General features: G+C 44.1%; 1 protein-coding gene across 2 annotated transcripts in view; it reads right to left on the reverse strand.

Moving 5' to 3' along the window:
* Positions 1–431: 431 nt before the first annotated feature.
* Positions 432–19,745, reverse strand: part of RASGRP2 (RAS guanyl releasing protein 2) — a 99,631-nt gene continuing 80,317 nt past the window's right edge. For both annotated transcript variants that reach the window (XM_070766493.1, XM_070766494.1), the window contains 4 exons: positions 18,498–18,534; positions 13,780–13,938; positions 2,410–2,509; positions 432–684 (listed from right to left, as the gene is read on the reverse strand). In XM_070766493.1, coding sequence (XP_070622594.1) covers positions 2,451–2,509; positions 13,780–13,938; positions 18,498–18,534 — 255 coding nt within the window. In that variant the 3' untranslated portion in view covers positions 432–684; positions 2,410–2,450. The remainder of the gene's footprint in view (positions 685–2,409; positions 2,510–13,779; positions 13,939–18,497; positions 18,535–19,745) is intronic.

The raw sequence follows: 19,745 nt of genomic DNA on the forward strand, positions 1-19,745 counted from the left end.
AGGTACTAGAGAAGGAAGGACAATAAAAAACTATTAAGTATTCAATAATACTCACTCCATTGAGTTAGTAATAAGACAAGTTTATACCTGGTTGATTTTAAGCATTGTTGTTGTGTTTATAACTATATATTGTTTTATTTTATGGTGGAGACAATAAAAAAATTTACTCCCCCCAAAAAATGTATTCAATAAATAGTGCATAAACTTACTACCCCCACTGCCCCCCCCTACAAGCAGCCCATTACTGCTTGTAGTGGTTTCTGCACTGAGACGGGGTTGGAATAGATGATCTCTGTTGTCCTTTCCTACGGTTTGAATCTACGACGCTGAATGCATTTTTATTTTATTTTCAGGAGCGAAAACTTCCCTTTGCCCAAAAAGCCTACTAAAGTAGGAGAACACAAACCCAAATTTAAGAAGGAACGGAAAAATTGAGCAGGTGTCAAATTTATTCCAATTATTATTACATCTTTGAATCCAGTTCTTGGTACAAATATACACACGTTTCTAAAAGGCCCTCGGGGTGGGGCAGAAACCTCTCCTGACTTCCTTTGCCAAAGTGCTTTCAAAATGGAGAGGCCCCATCCCCGGAAGGACACACCCCACTTAATTCAGTGGGGGACGCAGAAGAGTCGAGGATTCATTGGCAGACCGGCTGTGGTCACTGAGACGGATGAGGTGTTTCTGCGAAGACAAACCACAATAAGAAGTTAAGTTGAAGGTATAACGATGACAATGTGTATGCTATATAACAGAATTCTCACATCATTTTTCGCAGGGGATGCGTTCCAAGACCACCCGTGAAAAACGAATTTCCATGAAATAGAGGAAAGATATTTTTATGCATTTAGAATAGAATAGAATAGAATGGAATGGAATGGAATAGAATAGAATGGAATTTTATTGGCCAAGTGTGATTGGACACACAAGGAATTTGTCTTGGTGCATATGCTCTCAGAATACAGTAATAATAGTAATAGTAATAGTAATAATAATAATAATAATAATAATAATAATAATAATAATCCTATAATAATAATAATACTATAATAATAATACAATAATGAGTATTTGGACTTTTAAAACCCACCCTTTGCATAAAACAGTCATTCTGTAATGCTTCTCAGCTGGAACTACATGTGATATCCTACCAGTTTCTTTAGTAGAGTATAGTAGTACTGTAGAAAAATTTTATGAATTTTTAATGGATTTGAAATTTTCAATGGATTTAATGGATTTAAGCCCCCTTTGAAAACCCATGAAGTAGCGAATCCGCAAAAGATGAACCGTGAAGTAGCGAGGGATTACTGTATTCAGTTTATATATTACTTATATATTGCCGTATATAGGTTTTGGACTATAAGACGCACCTTTTTCCTCCCTAAAAGAGACTGAAATTTTGGGTGCGTCTTATACGCTGAATGTAGCTTTTTTTCCCCAGCCCTAACTAGGTGCTAATGATCTTCCCAGCTTGCAGGCTTTTTCGTTGTTACTCTCTCCGAAGAATGTTTTTTTCAGCCCTTAAGTCTTTGCAGGCTTTTTTTTTCATTGCTAGTTGCTTTGAAGAATATGTTTTCTAGCCCTAACGAGGTGCTAACTATGTTCCCAGCTCTTACCCACTTGCAAGCTCTTTCATTATTACTCTCTCAATCTGTATAGTCTGGTGGACAGAAGGGAAAGGGGGGGGGGACATGATCGAAACATTTAAATATGTTAAAGGGTTAAATAAGGTTCAGGAGGGAAGTGTTTTTCATAGGAAAGTGAACCCAAGAACCAGGGGGCAAAATCTGAGGTTAGTTGGGGGAAAGATCAGAAGCAAGGTGAGAAAATATTATTTGGCCCAAAGAGTAGTAGATGCTTGGAACAAACTTCCAGCAGAAGTGGCTGGTAAATCCACAGTAACTGAATTTAAACATGACTGGGATAAACATAGATCCATCCTAAGATAAAATACAGGAAAAAGTATAAGGGCAGATTAGATGGACCGTGAGGTCTTTTTCTGCTGTCAATCTTCTATGTTTCTATGTTTCTTTGATCAATATTCTCTATGGCAGTGTTTCCCAACCTTGGCCACTTGAAGATATTTGGACTTCAACTCCCAGAATTCCCCAGCCAGCATTCGCTGGCTGGGGAATTCTGGGAATTGAAGTCCAAATATCTTCAAGCGGCCAAGGTTGGGAAACACTGCTCTATGGGGAAGTCAGCTTCATTTAACAACCAGATTCCTAACCTAACAACTGCAGCAGTTCACTTAGCAACTGTGGGAAGGTAGTGGGTGAAACGGGACAAAACTCACTTAAGAGCCACCTCGCTTAGCAGCGGAAATGTTGGGCTCAGTTGTGACCTGTACCTTGAGAAAATGCCTAAGACAGAAGAGGGGAGAACCCAGGAATTGTTTTCACCCCTAACCTCATGTTTGCTTCCAGGCTGCCTGCTGAGTGGATCCGGGCTCATAGCTTCTCATCAAAAACCCCATCTTCCACAGCCTGTACGTCTTCCTCCTGGATTTCTGAAATAAAGACAGATCTGGGGTAAGTTAAAATGCAGAACAGAAGGAGACTTTTTCTTCCCTTCCTCCCTCACCCTTCCAACACAGCATTCACATAGCACATTTAACCTGATTTCTAGTTATAATCCATTTGCTGCCCTTGAATGAAGCCAAGCTGTAGAACTATGCCCTTCATGGCACTGGACCAGAATATCTCCGAGACCGCCTTCTGCCGCACGAATCCCAGCAACCGATTAGGTCCCACAGAGTGGGCCTTCTCCGGGTCCCGTCATCTAAACAATGTCGGTTGGCGGGCCCCAGGGGTAGAGCCTTCTCTGTGGCGGCCCCGACTCTCTGGAACCAACTCCCCGCAGAGATTAGAACTGCCCCTACACACCCTGCCTTCCGTAAACTCCTTAAAACCCACCTTTGTCGTCAGGCATGGGGGAACTGAAACACCTCCCCCGGGCATGTACAATTTATGCATGGTATGTTTGTGTGTGTGCTTGTTAGTAAATGGGGTTCTTTTTAAACTTTTTTAAATATTTTAAATTTATTTGGATTTGTTACGATTTGTTATATTTTGCTGTGAGCTGCCCCGAGTCCGCGGAGAGGGGCGGCATACAAATGTAAATAATAAATAAATAAATAAATAAATAAACAAACAAACAAACAAACAAACAAACAAACAAACCAAGATTAACTGTCCTGGTCCAAGCAGTGGTTCTCAACCTTTTTAATGCCGCAAATCCCTTAATACAGATGGCGGGGAAAATATTTACTGACCCCTCACATCCTGGACACAAACTGTTTCAACTCCTACCCTCAAAACGTCGCTACAGAGCACTGCACACCAAGACAACTAGACACAAGAACAGTTTTTTCCCGAACGCCATCACTCTACTAAACAAATAATTCCCTCAACAGTGTCAAACTTTCTACTAAATCTGCACTTCTATTCTACTAGTTTTTCTCATCATTCCTGTCACCCATTTCCTCCCATGTTGACTGTATGACTGTAATTTGTTGCTTATATCCTAAGATTTTTATTAATATTGCTTCTTCATTGCTTATTTGACCCCTATGACAATCATTAAGTGTCGTACCACATGATTCTTGACAAATGTATATTTTATTTTATGTACGCTGAGAGTATATGCACCAAGACAAATTCCTTGTGTGTCCAATCACACTTGGCCAATAAAATTCTATTCTATTCTATTCTATTCATGTTGTGGTGGCCCCCAACCATAAGTCTAACGCCAATTCTCCCAACAGAGCTTTAAGCTGATTGGCAGGAAGGTCGGAGGGACGCTCCACTGCAATTCCTGATTGGTTGGATTGCAAAAATATGTTCCAAGGTGCCAGAATAGAAGCTTTAGTTCCTAACACCATGGGAAATTTGACTTTGACCCCTGTTAAATGGTCATTTAACACCCCCCCCCAAAGGGGTCCCAATGTCCAGGTTGAGAACCACTGTTTTTAAATGCTTTTCTCAGTCAGATAAACTCCACGCAAAATTGGTAAATTGTGCAGATTACATTTATTGTCTGGTATTTTCATATCACTTACTGAGATATGAAATTCCTCAGACTGTATGTATGTATGTATGTATGTATGTATGTATGTATGTATGTATGTATTTATTTATTCAATTTTTATGCTGCCCTTCTCCTTAGACTCAGGGCGGCTTACAACGTGTCCATAATCTGTCCCATTACACACAAGTGAAAAGAGATTCATTTCTCCCCAACTTCCCATTGCTACATGGTCCTTTGTTAAAGACTTTAAATGCCCACTGGTGTGCTTGTACAATTACACAGCAGCCAGGCTTGATGGCCAAAAAGAATACACAAATGTGGTCACATGTAAGGGACTACATTACTCAAAGTGCAATCTCCGACTACATTCCCCCCAATGCAATCTCTTAAAGAAACATCTCTAAATCCAAGCTAAATATCCCTCAATTCTCGCAGGGGTAGGGTAAGTTGGCTCTTCTATGACATGTGGACTTCAACTCCCAGAATTCCTGAGCTAGTGTGATTAGCTCAGGAATTCTGGGAGTTGAAGTCTATAAGTCATAGAAGAGCCAACTTTGCCGACCCCTGTATAAGCGCATTAATTCTAGCCAGGTTGGCCTGCCTCAGCTAACTTCTATTTGGCAATGATTGTGTTGAGAGAACATTCTTCCTCGATCAGTAAGTGAGGGGAGCATAGCCTGGGATGATGATGATTGGCAACACAATCCACCTGTGACAATTCCCCACAATTGTCTCACGTGCAAAGAGAAGCAACCTCATTGGACCGAATGAGAAAGTGGGAGGGCAAGCTTTCTCAAATCTTGGCAACTTTAAGATGGGTGGACTTCAACTCCCAGAATTCCACAGAGGACATAGGAAGTGAAGTCCGGATATCTGGCTGGGGAATGCTGGGAGTTGAAGTCCACCCATCTTAAAGCATGTTGTAGGGGAGATTTACAGATTAACAGAATTGGAAGGGACCAGGTGTGGGTTGCTACTGGCACGCCCCGGAGCTCCATTCCGGTAGCGGCTGCCAGATTGTGTAATTTGCGCACAACCACTCTGATACCGTCTTTACTGGTCTGGTGGGCAGCACCATCTCTTTTTTTGAATTTTTGGGCTTTTATTACTTCCTGCACATGCGCAGAAGCAAAATCTCACACAAGCAAAATGTGAGAGATTTGGGTGTGCTCACAGCGCACTGTTATGCAGGCCAGTGGAACCCACCACTGGAAGGGACCTTAGAGGTCATCTAGTCCAACCCCCTGCCCAAGCAGGAGACCCTACATCTGCCTATACCTAGGATTGAACTCACAGCCTCCTGATTGTGGCGCAAGAGCGCCACCTCTAGGTCACAGCAGCTGAATTTTCATTAATTTAATGATTCAATTCATTAAGTCATTTATTAATTTAATTCTGGGGACTTGAAAATCAGCTAGTCCTCAACTTATGACTACAATTGTCCTCAATTGCGTTACTAAGTTGTTTCGCTGGGTTTTGCACCATTTTACGAGCTTTTGTAGCCACAGTCAAGTGAATCACTGCAGTTAATAATTTTATTTATTTTTATTTATTCTAATTTGACTTCTGTGCCGCCCAATCCTGAACGAATCAGGGCAGCTTACAACAATATAAAATTACCATGTAGAATTACAAATAACAATAATATAGAAGTCAAGAAATCTAAAAACTTAATTAAAACTCATAACAGCGGCTCGACAATAAGTTAGTAACACCAGCTGTAAGGTGAACCTGGCTTTCTCACTGACTTATCAGAAAGGTCGCAAAACAGGACCATGTCACCCTGGGATGCTGAATCCATCATAAATATGAGTTAGTTATCAAATGTCTGAATTTTGATCACCTGTCCGTGGGGATGCATTAAAATCGATCATAAGATACTTTTTCTCCCAGAGATATTGTCATTTTGAATGGTCATTAAAGGAACCGTTGTAACTAGAGGACTGCGTGTATGCTTGCTGGGGAATTCTGGGAGTTGAAATCCACATGGCTGGAAGTCTCCAATGCTGAGAAACACGTGTATACAAAGCAGAGGTGGAGATTTTCTCTGCCCCACCTTCTTTTGAACAGCAGGGGGTGCTGTTTCACTGCAATTGAAGCCTCAAAGGATATTACTCGCCTGGCGATCTTGCTTTTATTTATTTATTTATTTATTTATTTTATTTACTTATTTATTTAGTCCAATACATAATACACATTGAAGAGAATAGACATGTAGTAATATAACTAAAGAAATGAATAGAAGAAAAGATATAAAAGTATAGGTGAACAAATTTGAAAGGAAGAAAAGATAAATGAGATAAGGAGAGACAATTGGAAGGCACACTGGTGCACTTATGCACGCCCCTTACTGACCTCTAAGGTCAATTGGAGAGGTCAATTGTAGATAGTCTAAGGGAAAAATGTTGGTTGTTAGGGGTTGACACTACTGAGTCAGGTAATAAGTTCCATGCTTCGACAACTCGGTTGCTGAAGTCAATTTTTTACACACTGGAGCGGCTAATATTAAGTTTGAATCTGTTGTGTGCTCTTGTGTTGTTGCAATTGAAGCTGAAGTAGTCATTGACAGGTAGAACGTTGCAGCATATGATCTTGTGGGCAATACTGTACTTAGATCGTGTTTTAGGCGTCGTAGTTCTAAGCTTTCAAGACCAAGGATTGATAGTCTGCTTTCGTAGGGTCTTCTGTTTCGAGTGGAGGAGTGAAGGGCTCTTCTGGTGAAGTATCTTTGGACATTATCAAGGATGTTGATGTCCGAGATGTGGTATGGGTTCCAGACAGATGAACTGTATTCAAGGATGGGTCTGGCAAACGTTTTGTAGGCTCTGGTGAGTAGTGTGAGACTGCCAGAGCAGAAGCTGCGTAGGATCAGGTTAACAACTCTAGAAGCCTTTTTGGCGATATTGTTGCGTATTGCTTCTTCTTGACTTTCTGCAGCTGACACAGCTAATCATGGTTAGTTTTATCTGGGTTGGTGACACAATGGCTTGGGGCCTTGTGCAGCAGCCCATCCTGATTGGTTATGTATTGGTTTGGTTTTTATGGTTTCTCACAACAGCAATCACAATAGCTTCACAAACAGAGACATTTTTGATTAAAGTCTTCTTTTTTTCCCCTGGGTTTGTGGCTTTTGTCTAACTACCCATTTGCAGCCAGGAAAAAAGGGTAGATGTAAATGGGAATTACAGGGTGATCGCATCGATACTAACAAATGTTCTTTTAGAGTTATAGTATTTGCGTAAAAGCTCTCTGGCTCTTTTGTTCTAATCAGATTGTTAAGCCGACAGTAATGTTGTATTGCTCAACAACCAAAAGAGTTTGATTTGACTTGATTCAATTACCATTATCTGGATCCTGAATTAACCCATTTGTCTAGACCAGTGTTTTTCAACCAGTACGCTGCGCTCATGAGACATGGTCAGGTGTGCTTTGGGAATATTAAACATGGGTCCCCAAACTATGACCCGCATGCCGGATACGGCCTGCAGAGGCCATTTATCTGGCCCGCCGCCAACCACCTCCATCCAAACATAAACATTCCCCTCACAATCCCTCCATCTATCAGCGACAGGAAGAGTGGAGGCACAGGGAACGCTCACTGACCAATCACCTTCTAGGTTTCATCCTGACCACTAGCAATGAGCCAATAGCAGGCCGCCTCTCATCCACACCCAGGAAGGTCCCCACTCGGGCTGCCGCACACTTATCATTGTGTGGCCGCGGCGACTAATTGGTTCCAGGGGGAGGTTCGTAAGACGAAAGGTTCGTAAGACGAAACATTGTTTCCCATAGGAAACAATGTAAAGTCAATTAATCCGTGCAACCAACCCCCCCCCCCCCGCAAAAAAAACGCTGCCGCCCGGCTGTCACCTTTTAAAACAGCCTGGGGGCTTCTCAGCGACCTCCCAAACGCCGAACGCCAAACCCGAACTTCCGGGTTCGGCGTTTGGGAGGCCGCCGAGAAGCCCCCAGGCTGTTTTAAAAGGTGACAGCCGGGCTGGGGGCTTCCCAGCAACCTCCCGAACCCCAAACCCGGAAGTTCGGCAAAAGTTCGGGGTTCGGGAGGTTGCTGGGAAGCCCCCCAGCCCGGCTGTCGCCTTTTAAAACAGCCGGGCGGCTTTCCAGCAGCCTCCCGAAGCCGAACGCCAAACCCGAACTTCCGCATTCGGCTTTCGGAGGCTGCTGGGAAGCCCCGCCGCCCGGCTGTCACCTTTTAAAACAGCCGGGAGGCTTCCCAGCAGCCTCCCGAACGCCGAACCCGGAAGTTGGGTTTGGCATTCGTAACACAAAAAAAGTTCGTAAGAAGAGGCAAATTTTTTCTGAACCCTGGGTTCGTATCTTGAGTTGTTCGTAAGACGAGGGGTTCGTATCTTGAGGGACCACTGTATTATGAACTATATGTATAATATGTACTGTGTTAGTATCATTTTGTGTCATTTCGGTTGGTGGTGTGCCCCAGGACTTTGTAAATGTAAAAACTGTGCCGTGGCTCAAAAAAAGTTGAAAATCAGTGGTCTAGACCTGTTCTGGTTTTTGGTAGAAGTTTAGTAATTACAAATAAATGCATCATTTCATGAATAAAGCAATTCCATTTATTTCTCTGCTCTCTTGTACTTCAACACATTTCCGACATCAATCGGTCCGTTATCTCTCTTCTAGCCGCATTCCTCACATTCTTTTTCCTGCTTAACTTAGAGAAGATTTATTTTCTAACTACATAGCTATAAAAAATAACCACTCTGACTAAATACAACACAAAATACTTCGGCTTACTTTAGCGTGGCGAAAACACCCCTCCATATTTCTTTACGGCAATGTTGAAACTCCACCCTTCTTCTCCACTAGCCCCCTGACGTGCCAGTTACCTCACTACAATATTTAACCCATTCCTCTCCTTAATATCTTCTTCCAGACCTTTGCTCTCTACGTTTCTGAATCCTTCTGAATTTAGGATTAACCCAGCGAGCGTCTGATTCTTCCTCGCTAGATCCTGAACTCATAGCCCCATCCTGTGGCTGGCCTCCCACCTGTTCTACTACCTGTAACCCCGGGCCCCCCACTACTTCATAAACACTATCTGAATCTGAGTCCTCAATATCTTCATCATCCTCCAACTGATCAAGAGTATGTACAACAAGACCAATGTTTCAATCCACATTGAATTAACCCAAGAAGACAAAAACACACATTAACCATGCCTGGATGAGTTTGCACAACTTTCTAAAACTCATACACGCAACGGGTGGGATGTGCACACGTTCACACAGGAGAAGCAAAGCTGCGCGCACAGCTCAGCCTTTGCTACTCGTGCGGCATCCTTTAGCATTCTGGTAGCAACCCACTACTGCTCCGTCCCTCTTAAAGTTCCTGAGGTTAAGAAAAAAAAATGGTCTGAAGGAAACAGCTGTCAGGAAATTTGCTGGTACGTTATCAAGGAAGGAAGTTAATTTGACTCATAGGGTGAGGCCATGACAACACAGTGATGTTGAAAAACCGCTTGTGGTCTCCCTTTGTCCACAGGACAAGTGTTAAAAAATATTACGAGGTCTGCCGCAGGACAGAAACCGGAAAAGGTGGCTTTGCATGCCAAAAGGAAACAGACAAGTCCAAAATTGTGAAGAAAATATAAATGGAATGGAATGGAATGGAATAGAATAGAATAGAAAATAGAAAATAGAAAACAGAAAATAGAATAGAAAATTAGAAAAGAATGGAATGGAATGGAATAGAATAGAATAGAAAATAGAACATTAGAAAATAGAAAATAGAGAATAGAATAGAATAGAATAGAAAATTAGAAAAGAATGGAATGGAATAGAATAGAATAGAATATAGAAAATAGAAAATAGAACATTAGAAAATAGAGAATAGAAAATAGAGAATAGAATAGAATGGAATAGAAAATTAGAAAATAATGGAATGGAATGGAATAGAATAGAATAGAATAGAATAGAATAGAATAGAATAGAGGGAAGGAACAGAACAGAACAGGATTCTTTATTGGCCACACAACAGATTTGTCTTTGGTGCCCATGCTCTCAGTGTACATAAAATAAAAGATATATTTATCAAGAATCATGAGGTACAACACTTTAATGATTGTCATAGGGTACAAATAAGCAATCAGGAAACAATCAATATTAATATAAATTGTAAGGATACAAGAAACAAAATTACTGTCATTAGGAGGAGGTGGGTGATGGGAAGGATGAGAAGATTAATAGTATTTTGACTCGTGCAGTCTACCGGTCCTCAATGGAAGGCAGCCATTGTTTTTTTTTTGCAGTTCTGATTCTCCTCTGAAGTCTGTGTCGGTCTTGTTGGGTTGCAGAACCCAACCAGACAGTGATAGAGGTGCAGGTGACAGACTCAAGGATTCCTCTGTAGAATTGGATCAGCAGCTCCTTGGGCAGTTTGAGCTTCCTGAGTTGGCGCAGAAAGAACATTCTTCGTTGTGCTTTTTTGATGTTAGGTGACCATTTTCAGTCTTGAAATATGATAGAAATTTGAAAGTCTCCACTGTTGATACTGTGTTGTCTAGTATTGTGAGAGGTGGTAGGATGGGAGGTTTACCACAATTTCTACAGTTTTGAGTGTGTTCAGTTCTAGATTGTTCCAGTCGCACCACGAGGCTAGTGGTTCAACCTCCCATCTGTATGCGGTTTCATCGCTGTCACGAATAAGACCAACCACTGTTGTATCGTCTGCAAACTTCAGTAATTTAACAGATGGATCGTTTGAGATGCAGTCATTGGTGTATAGAGAGAAGTGGTGAGAGCACACAGCTATGGGGGGCCCCTGTGCTAATTGTACAGGTATCTGATGTGATTCTGCTTAGCTTCACCTGCTGCTTCCTATCTGTTAGGAAGTTTGCAATCCACTTACAAGTGTGTTCAGGTACCGCTAGCTGATTTATGTTCTGCCAGCGTGTTTCAACCGCCCATAATTACAGGGAAATTAGTCCAGGAAGACACACACCACGCGATAAAATGAAAACCCAAAAGTTTTTATAAACAGAAAAACAGAAACAGCTCCCTTTTTAAATGTCAAAGGGATTTTCTGGTACACACAAGGCACAGGTGAAATGCAATCCAATTCCTCACCCAATAACTGGGAAATTGAGTCCAATTCTTAAGTCCAGAGAGTCCACACACAATCTTGAACAGCACAAAAACCACGAGCTTGACGAAACAATGAATCAGATAAACTGCCATGAGGCTAAAACACTAGGCTGCACTTTTATCTGTAGCACTAATTACAGCAGCCCCATCCAACCGCAGGTGGCCTCATTTTCTCTTGTAATAATCCTTCAGTTGTTGTCTCCTATGCATCAATCTACGCATGCGTGCATGTGTCATTAATTCTTGTTCAGAATCCAGGGGTGACACAGATGATTGATCTCCTCCTGGGCTGTCTGACAAATTCCCCTCTTCCCTGTCACTCACGCTTCCTTGGTCAGAGGAGGCTTCGTCGGCAGATTCCATCGGGAGCAAAACAGGCCTGCAGCATGTGGATGTTTCCCCCACGTCCACCTGCACATTCCTTGGGGCAGGAGCTGGGCCAAAGCTAACCACAACAATTTATAAATAAAAATAATCCAGGGAGGCTGTCAATTTGAGGTGGGTAGCAATTTTATTCAGCCCAGGAACAGAGAGCGATTTTGCAAGGAGGAAAGTATCTCTCTAGCGCCCCAATTTAATTCCTTTATTAAGGTCACCGGCCTCTTCTCTCCGGGTGGAATTTTATCTGCTTGGCTCAAGTATGACAAACAATAAATAGCACGCCTGTGAAATTCCCAATTTTTGCTTTGATGACGCCTTTTTCTCTTGGCTGCTGGGTCTCACAAGTCTTGGTTTCAGAAAAAGATTGAGAAAGTTGCATAAGTTGCACAACTGGGTGTAAAGTAAGATGGAGGGGTGTTGTTTTCACACTGCCCAAACTTTGATCCTTGAAAACTTGACTAATTGTTTTATTGCTTTGAGGGCTGGTTTGTTTTGTCTGCTGCAGTGTGTTTCAAGGAAGACTTCAATTAGGTATAGTAGTGAACTGTGGCTAGTTAGTGGGGTCGCCTTTTGTTCTGTCGGGCTCTCTGGTAGACTCCTCCCAAAAATTCACAGGTACAAATTTCAGACACACACACGTTTGAAAATTCAAAACAATGTTCTTTATAATGAAAATTCACTTAACCTAAGCCCTCTTTTGGTATAGCAAAGAGCCCTCGTCTCCAAACAAACTGGTAATTTGTACAAGTCCCTTATCAGTTCTGTGATACTTAGCTTGCAGCTGTGAGGCAATTCATAGTCCTTCTTCTTTCACAAAGTGAAACACACTTTGCTCTGGTTTAGTTTCAAAGCGGGGAAAAATCAGCACACAAAAGGTCAAAGTCAGTAAAGCAGTCATGAAACACAACGATCAGATAAACCTCCACAATGGCCAAACCCACTGGTATTTATAGCAGCCTCACTAATGACCACAGCCCCACCCAACCACAGGTGGCCTCATTTTCTTTGATAATAATCTCTCAGTTGTTGCTGCCTATGCATCGCTCTCCGCATGCGTGGCTGTATCATTAACTCTTGTTCTGAATCCAAGGAGGAGCTAGATAATTGATCTCCTTCTGAGCTGTCTGCCCCACTCTCCTCCTCCCTGTCACTCATGTCTTCTTGGTCAGAGGAGCCTTCATCAGCAGATTCCACCAGGGGCAAAACAGGCCTGCAGCATGTGGATGTCTCCCCCACATCCACAGTCCTTAGGGCAGGAGCTGGGCCAGAGCTAACCACAACACCTTCCGTGTGCACAAAACTCTGCCCCAATACCACAATCATTTAGGGGGGAAACAAGTGTGTCATATTCTGAAAAGTCCTTTGAGGAAGGACTTGCCACGCTGGCACAATCTGAGTTTGGCAACGTGACAATATTGAGGGCGGGGAGTACAAAGGACGTGAACTTTCAACTGAGTAGGAAACTCAGATCCGGTGTGGCTCCGGGAATAAATTGGAACTTTGAGGAGTATTTTGACTGGGACTCTGATTTAATCTGGATGTAATTTGGAGCGAGGTGTGGGCAGCACGCAGGACGGAGTGGAACGCAGTTCCACCGGCGAAAATGAAGATGCATGCGCAGCTCCAGCTGATTGGCGGCTGTCACTTCCTAGATTATTGGTTTCGTCTCAGCTCTCCCTTTTTTTCCCTGCTGCTGTTGCTGCGTCTGCGCTCCTTGCTTTTTTCCTCTTTCCTCCTTCCTGGCCTCGGACGAGCTTCCTTCTCTCCTGCCCGGCTTCCCTTCCAGCCTCACGCGGCCACCACCCGCCTGAGGTGCAAGCAGAAGGTGTGGGTGGAAGCGGCGCTGGCAGCATTTATGCTTTTGGCAGCACCCGTTCGCCTAGCTACCCACCCTGAGGTGGGGGGGCGACCCAGGAAGGAGAGTGCGGGATACGCGAAGCAAATTGTCACCCCAGCGAGAGACACTGGTACGGTTGTAAGTCGAGGACTTAACAGTTCACTTCAACGATGACGATCGTTCAAGCCACTCCCATCTGGTCACCTGGCCAGCAAGCCACTCCCACCCGGTCACATGACCATTAAGCCACACCTACGAAATAAGCCACACCCACCTTGACAATTCACCTGAATCTGAGTTTCCTACTCAGTTGTCCCTTCTCCCCCACCCACAACCTTGTCCCGTCAAGCATCAAGCACCCCACACTTCAAGCCTGAGCTCCCCATATTCTCTTCTAGTGGCTGGTCATACCTGTATGTCGCAGGGAAGTCCGGCCGGGACGAGGCAGCGAGAAACTAAAGGACCGGGCTGGTAGCGGTACTGATCCATCCAGGCTGACGCTCTTGGCGCGCTTGCGGCACTCAACCGAAAGGAGATCCCGGCACTGTTTGTGACAGTTCACCCCACAAGCTGGGAGGAGGGAGAAGAAAAAGGAGTTGAAGAGAACCAACACCAAACCTACATCCCCGTAGTTTCAACCCTGGAAAAACTCCAGGTGGATAGAACTCAACTCCCAGAATTCTTGGCAATGGGCACGGTGCCCGGGGGATTCTGGGAAATGAGGTCCTGTCTCTCCTGGTCCTTCTTTTCACTAGACTAGTCATGCCTAGTTCCTGAAACTGTTGTTACTTTGAACAGTGAGTAAACAATCTGTTATAATATAGTATAGAAACATAGAAGATTGACAACAGAAAAAGACCTCCTGGTCCACCTAGTCTGCCCTTATACTATTTCCTATATTTTATCTTAGGATGGATCTATGTTTATCCCAGGCATGTTCCAATTCAGTCACTGTGGATTTACCAACCACGTCTGCTGGAAGCTTGTTCCAAGCGTCTACTAATCTTTCAGTAAAATAATATTTGCTAGAATATCACTAGAACAGTAATGGCGAATCTTTTTTTCCTCGAGTGCTGAAAGAGCGTGGGCACATGCTATCATGGATGTGTGAGTGCCCACAGCCATAATTCAATACGTAGGAAGGGCGAAAACATCTTCCCCCTCCACCTCGGAGGCCCCCTGGTGGCTGGAAACGGCCTGTTTTCCAACTTCTGGTGGGCCCAGTAGGCTCGTGCTTTGCCCTCCCCAGGCTCCAAAGGCTTCCTTGGAGCCAGGGGAGGGTAAAAAACGCCCTCCCATATCCCTCTGGAGGCTCTCTGGAAGCCAAAAACGCCCTCCCAGAGCCTCTGTGCAAGCCAAAAATAAGCTGGCTGGCACACACACGCACATTGGAGCTGAGCTAGGGCAAAGGTTCAAGTGCCAGCAGATATAGCTCCACATGCCACCTGGGGCAGCCGTGCCATAAGTTCGCCATCACTGGTCTAGAACCATGATGCCGAACCTATGGCACATGTGCCAGAGGTGGCACGCAGAGCTATATTGGAGGGCATGTGAGATGTTGCCTATGTCAGCTCCAGCACGCATATGCGTGCTGGCCAGCTAATTTTCGGCCTTGGGAAAGGCCATTTCACCCTCCGGATGCTTCAGAAAGGACTTCCGGTTTGCCCGTTGTGCTGTTTTTTGCACTACGGAGGGTTCAGGGAAGCTTTCCTGAAGTCCCGGAGTGCAAAAATAGCCATCCAACAGACAAACCGGAAGTTTGGAAAACGCACTTCCGGTTTGTTCGTTGGGCTGTTTTTTGCACTATGGGGCTTCAGGAAGCTTTCCTGGAGCCTCTGGAGTGCAAAAATCAACACAACGAGCAAACCGGAAGTCCGTTTTTCTGAACTTCCAGTTTGGCTGTTTTTTCATGTTCCAGGCTTCAGTGAGGCCTGGAGCATGCGTGGGGATAGGGGGGTTGTGCACATGCACAAGAGCAGCACGGGGGGTGCGCATACATGGGGGGAGGGAAGGGGTGTGGACACGTTCACACATGCTATCACACCCACATTACACTCTTTGGGCACGTAAACCAAAAAAGGTTTGCCATCACTTGTCTAGAACAGAGGTCCCCAACCTTTTTTGCACCAGGGACCGGCTTTAAGCTAGACCAGTTTTCCATGGCCCGGTGAGGGGGGGGGGGGGGGGGGGGGGGGGGGGGGGGGGGAGAGAGCTAGCTGTCAGCGGCGCCGTAAAAGGGGCGATCAAGAGAGGAATGGGTGAATGAATGGACGGAGGGTGGGAAGGAAGGAAGGAAAGAGGGAAGGGACAGGAACAAAAGAAGGGTGCAAAGGAAGCAAGGAAAGGTGTGAAAGGGGAGAGTAAGAGAGGAAGGAGTGCAAGAAGGGAATGAGGGAGGAAGGAAGGGAGGAAGGAAAAGGAAAGCAAGAAATGGAGGGAGGAAAGGAAGGAAAGAAAGAAAGAAAGAAAGAAAGAAAGAAAGGGGGAAGGGACAGGAACAGAGGAAGGAAGCAAGGAAACTTATGAAAGGGGAGAGTAAGGGAAGAAGGTAGGAAGGAGAAAGAAAAGAAGAAATAGAGGAAGGGAAGGTAAAAGAGAGAAAGAAAAAGAGCAAGAAAGAAAGAAAGAAAGAGAAAGAAAGAAAGGCAACTTCAAAGAAAGGCTCACTGAGCATCTCTCACTCTCTCTCTCTTTCTATCCCTCTTTCTTTCTTTCTCTTCCTTTCTCTCTCTCCTCTTCCTTTATCTCCTCTCTCTCTCCCTCTCTCTTTCTCTCCCCCTCTCTCCCCCTTTCCCTCTCTCCCTCTCTTGCTATCTCTCCCCCCTCTCCCTCTCTCTTTCTCCCTCTCCCTCTCTTTCTCTCTCTCCCCCCTCTCTCTTTCTCTCTCTCTCCCCCTCTTTCTCTCTCTTCTTCTCACTTTCTCTCTCTTGTTTTCTTTCTGTCTCTTTTGCTTTCTCTCTCTCTCACTCTTTCTTGTTTTCTTTCTCACGCTCTTTCTCTCTCTTGTTCTCTCTCTTGCTATCTCTTTCTCTCCCCCCCCTTTCTCACTCTCTCTTTCTCACTTTCTCTCTATCTTGCTGTCTGTTGCTCTCACTCACTCTCGTTCTCTCTCCATTCTTCTCAGCGATGACGCGCGCACGCCCTGCCCGCCTCACCTTTGCGAGAGCACTTTCGCCCCGGGCTCTCAGCAAGGGGGTTTGGAGGAGAGGCGGGGCCGGCGAAGGTGATATTGAATGTCGGGGGAGAACGGGCGGCTGCAAGCGCTCCCTATCCCCCTGCTAGCCCACTCGGAATATTCAAAATAAGAAAAGCCTTCGCCGGCAAAGGTTTTTCTTATTTTGAATATTCCGAGTGGGCTAGCAGGGAGATAGGGAGCGCGTGCAAATACCCGTTCTCCCCCGACATTCAATATCACCTTCGCCGGCCTCCGCTGAGGAAAGCCTTTGCCGGCATTTCCTCTCGTTGTCAAGGAGGCGCAGCGGCGGGCGGAGAGAGGGAAGGAGGGGGGGGGGGGCAGCGGCGTCCCTCCTGGCCTTGGCGGGCCGCCCAACCCTCCCCACCTCCTGTAAACGCGGCGGGCGGCGGGGGGGAGAGCGAGGAGCCGGTTCCGGCGGGCGCGGGGCTTGGCTGGCTGGCGGGGGGAGCGCCGCTGGTGATGCGGAAAGGCCGAGGGGGCCCTGGCGCCGCGGACCGGCTGAAAAGCTCCAACGGCCCGGGTCCCGGTCCGCGGACCGGCGGTTGGGGACCTATGGTCTAGAACTACCTGTATGGTGTAAAATTGCAGACTTACACCCACAACCGAGCCTGAAATTTCTGCTGTTAAATGAGATCGTTGTTACTTGTTAACCGTTGCCCTCATTTTAGGACCTTCTTTGCCACAGTTGTTCAGTGAATCACTGCAGTTCTTAAATTAGCAACGCAGTTGTTAAGTGAATCTGGCTTCTCCAATTGATTCTGCTTGTCAGAAGGTCCCAAAAGGTAATCACGTGATTCTGGGGCACTGCGTTTTAATTTTGATCACCTGACTATGGGGATGCGGCAACAGTCATAACTGTGAAAAATCAGCCATAAGTCACTTTTTTCAGTGTCGTTGTATTTTAAAGATTAACAGTGTTGGAGGGGTACCTTGGAGGTCATCTAGTCTAACCCCCCACCCAAGCAGACCCTGATCCTTCTCTTCACTAGACTAGCCAGGCCCAGTTCCTGTATGTTTTAGCCTCCAAGCCTTTGATCGCCTTAGATGGATTTATAGTTTGACAGAGTTGTAAGGGACCTTGAAGGTCATCTAGTCCAACTTCCCATGCAAGCAGAAGGCCCTACACCATTTTGGACAAATGGCAGTCCAATCTCTTCTTGAAAGCCTCCAGTGATGAAGTTCCCACAACTTCCGAAGGCAACTTATGTTCCATGGGTTGATTGTTCTCACTGTCAGAAAATTCCTCCTTATTTGCAGGTTGAATCTCTCCTTGATCTGTTTCCATCCATTATTCCTTGCGTGTTTTGGAAAATAGCTTGACCCCCCTTCCTCCTCTTTGGGGCAGACCCACAAATATTGGAAGATGCTCTTATGTCTCCCCTGGCCCTTCTCTTCACTAGACCAGCCGTGCCCAGTTCCTGCAACCGTTATTTATTTATTTTATTTATTCATTCATTTGTCCAATACCCAAATACATATGGAAGAGAATAGACATGAAGTAATATATATAAAGATAATATGTAAAAATAGAGGAGAAGATATATGAAAGGAAGAAAATATATATGATATATGAGATAAAGGAAAGACAATTGGACAGGGGACGAAAGGCACACTAGTAGTGCACTTATGTACGTCCCTTACTGGCCGTTATAACGTTGAACCGTCATTAAACAAACTGTTATAATATAATCTAGGACTACCAGTATAATGCAAAATTGCTTCAACAGCAAGACGGTTGGCGTGTAAATTTAATAAATGAAAATGAATGAATAAATGAAATTAATACATTTCAACTCCCAGAATTCTTCGTCAAGGCCATATTAGTTAGCTAGAAATTCTGAGAGTTCAAATTCGTACAGTTGAATGAGGACATCATTCAGAGAGTTGCTGCCAAAATGATAGGGTGAACTAGTGAAAAATGTCTTCATATTACCTCGACATTTTAGTCCTTGTTTGTAGAGGCCGATGATCTGGAAAGAAAAAAAAAGAGTGATTAACTGTGGATGCAACGAATTGTGGGCTTAAATGTTGCAAGAGCTCGGCTTTCAATACAGGGGGGAGGGATCAGTCTTCCTTTTTTTAAATTGATTTTTAATTTCAAGACAAGACCAAGACACATACAAAAACACACAACAACAAAAAAGGAGCCCAAGCTGCTCCATACTTTTCAGAAGTCTAAGAAATTTAAATTAGAGTCTTGTAATGTAGATCATATTAAGAAAAGGTAAAAAAAAAAAGAAGTAATGAAAGGGGGGGGGAAGTATAGATTATCAATACAGTGTTCCCTCGCTTTTCGCGGGGGATGCATTCCGAGATCGCCCGCGAAAGTTGAATTTCCGCAAAGTAGAGATGCGGAAGTAAATACACTATTTTTGTCTATGAACAGTATCACAAGCCTTCCCTTAACACTTTAAACCCCTAAATTGCAATTTTCCATTCCCTTAACCACCATTCAGATTACTACTCACCATGTTTATTTATTAAAGTTTATTAAAAAAAAATATTTATTAAAGGCAGACGAAAGTTTGGCGATGACATATGACATCATCCGGTGGGAAAAACCGTGGTATAGGGAAACAACCCGCAAAGTATTTTTTAATTAATATTTTGGAAAAACCGTGGTATAGACTTTCCGCGAAGTTCGAACCCGCGAAAATCGAGGGAACACTGTAATTACTATTTACAAACGTTCACACGGTTTTGTACCATCTGAGATACGTTACAATATTTACGATAGCATTCTTTTATCCAGCCACTCATAGAACTTAAACCAAATTTTGTATTAGTCAGATTCGTCTTGTCCCTTTAACCGCCTTCTCATCATATCCATCTCAGCACAGTCAGTGATTTTATTTATTATTTCTTCTTCTCTTGGAATTTCGTTATCTTTCCCTCTTGGAGCATAGTCAACACTGGCAGCCGTTAAAATATCAAGTCTTCCTTAAGAGTTGCATTTTGAGTCAAAGTCCCTTGTTTATTCTCCTAAATGCAGATTTTCTCAGTGGTGGCAACTTTAAGCCGTGTGGACTTCAACTCCCGAGTTGAAGTCCCAACATCTTTATTTATTTATTTTATTTATTCTTTGTCCAATATACAATACATATGGAAGAAAATAGACATTAAGTAGTATATATAGGGATAGTAAGTAAAAAAGAAGAGGAGTGGATGAGAGGGAGAGAAT

This window comes from Erythrolamprus reginae, chromosome 13 (genome assembly GCF_031021105.1).
Source record: "Erythrolamprus reginae isolate rEryReg1 chromosome 13, rEryReg1.hap1, whole genome shotgun sequence".
NCBI classification, from domain to species: Eukaryota; Metazoa; Chordata; class Lepidosauria; order Squamata; family Dipsadidae; genus Erythrolamprus; species Erythrolamprus reginae.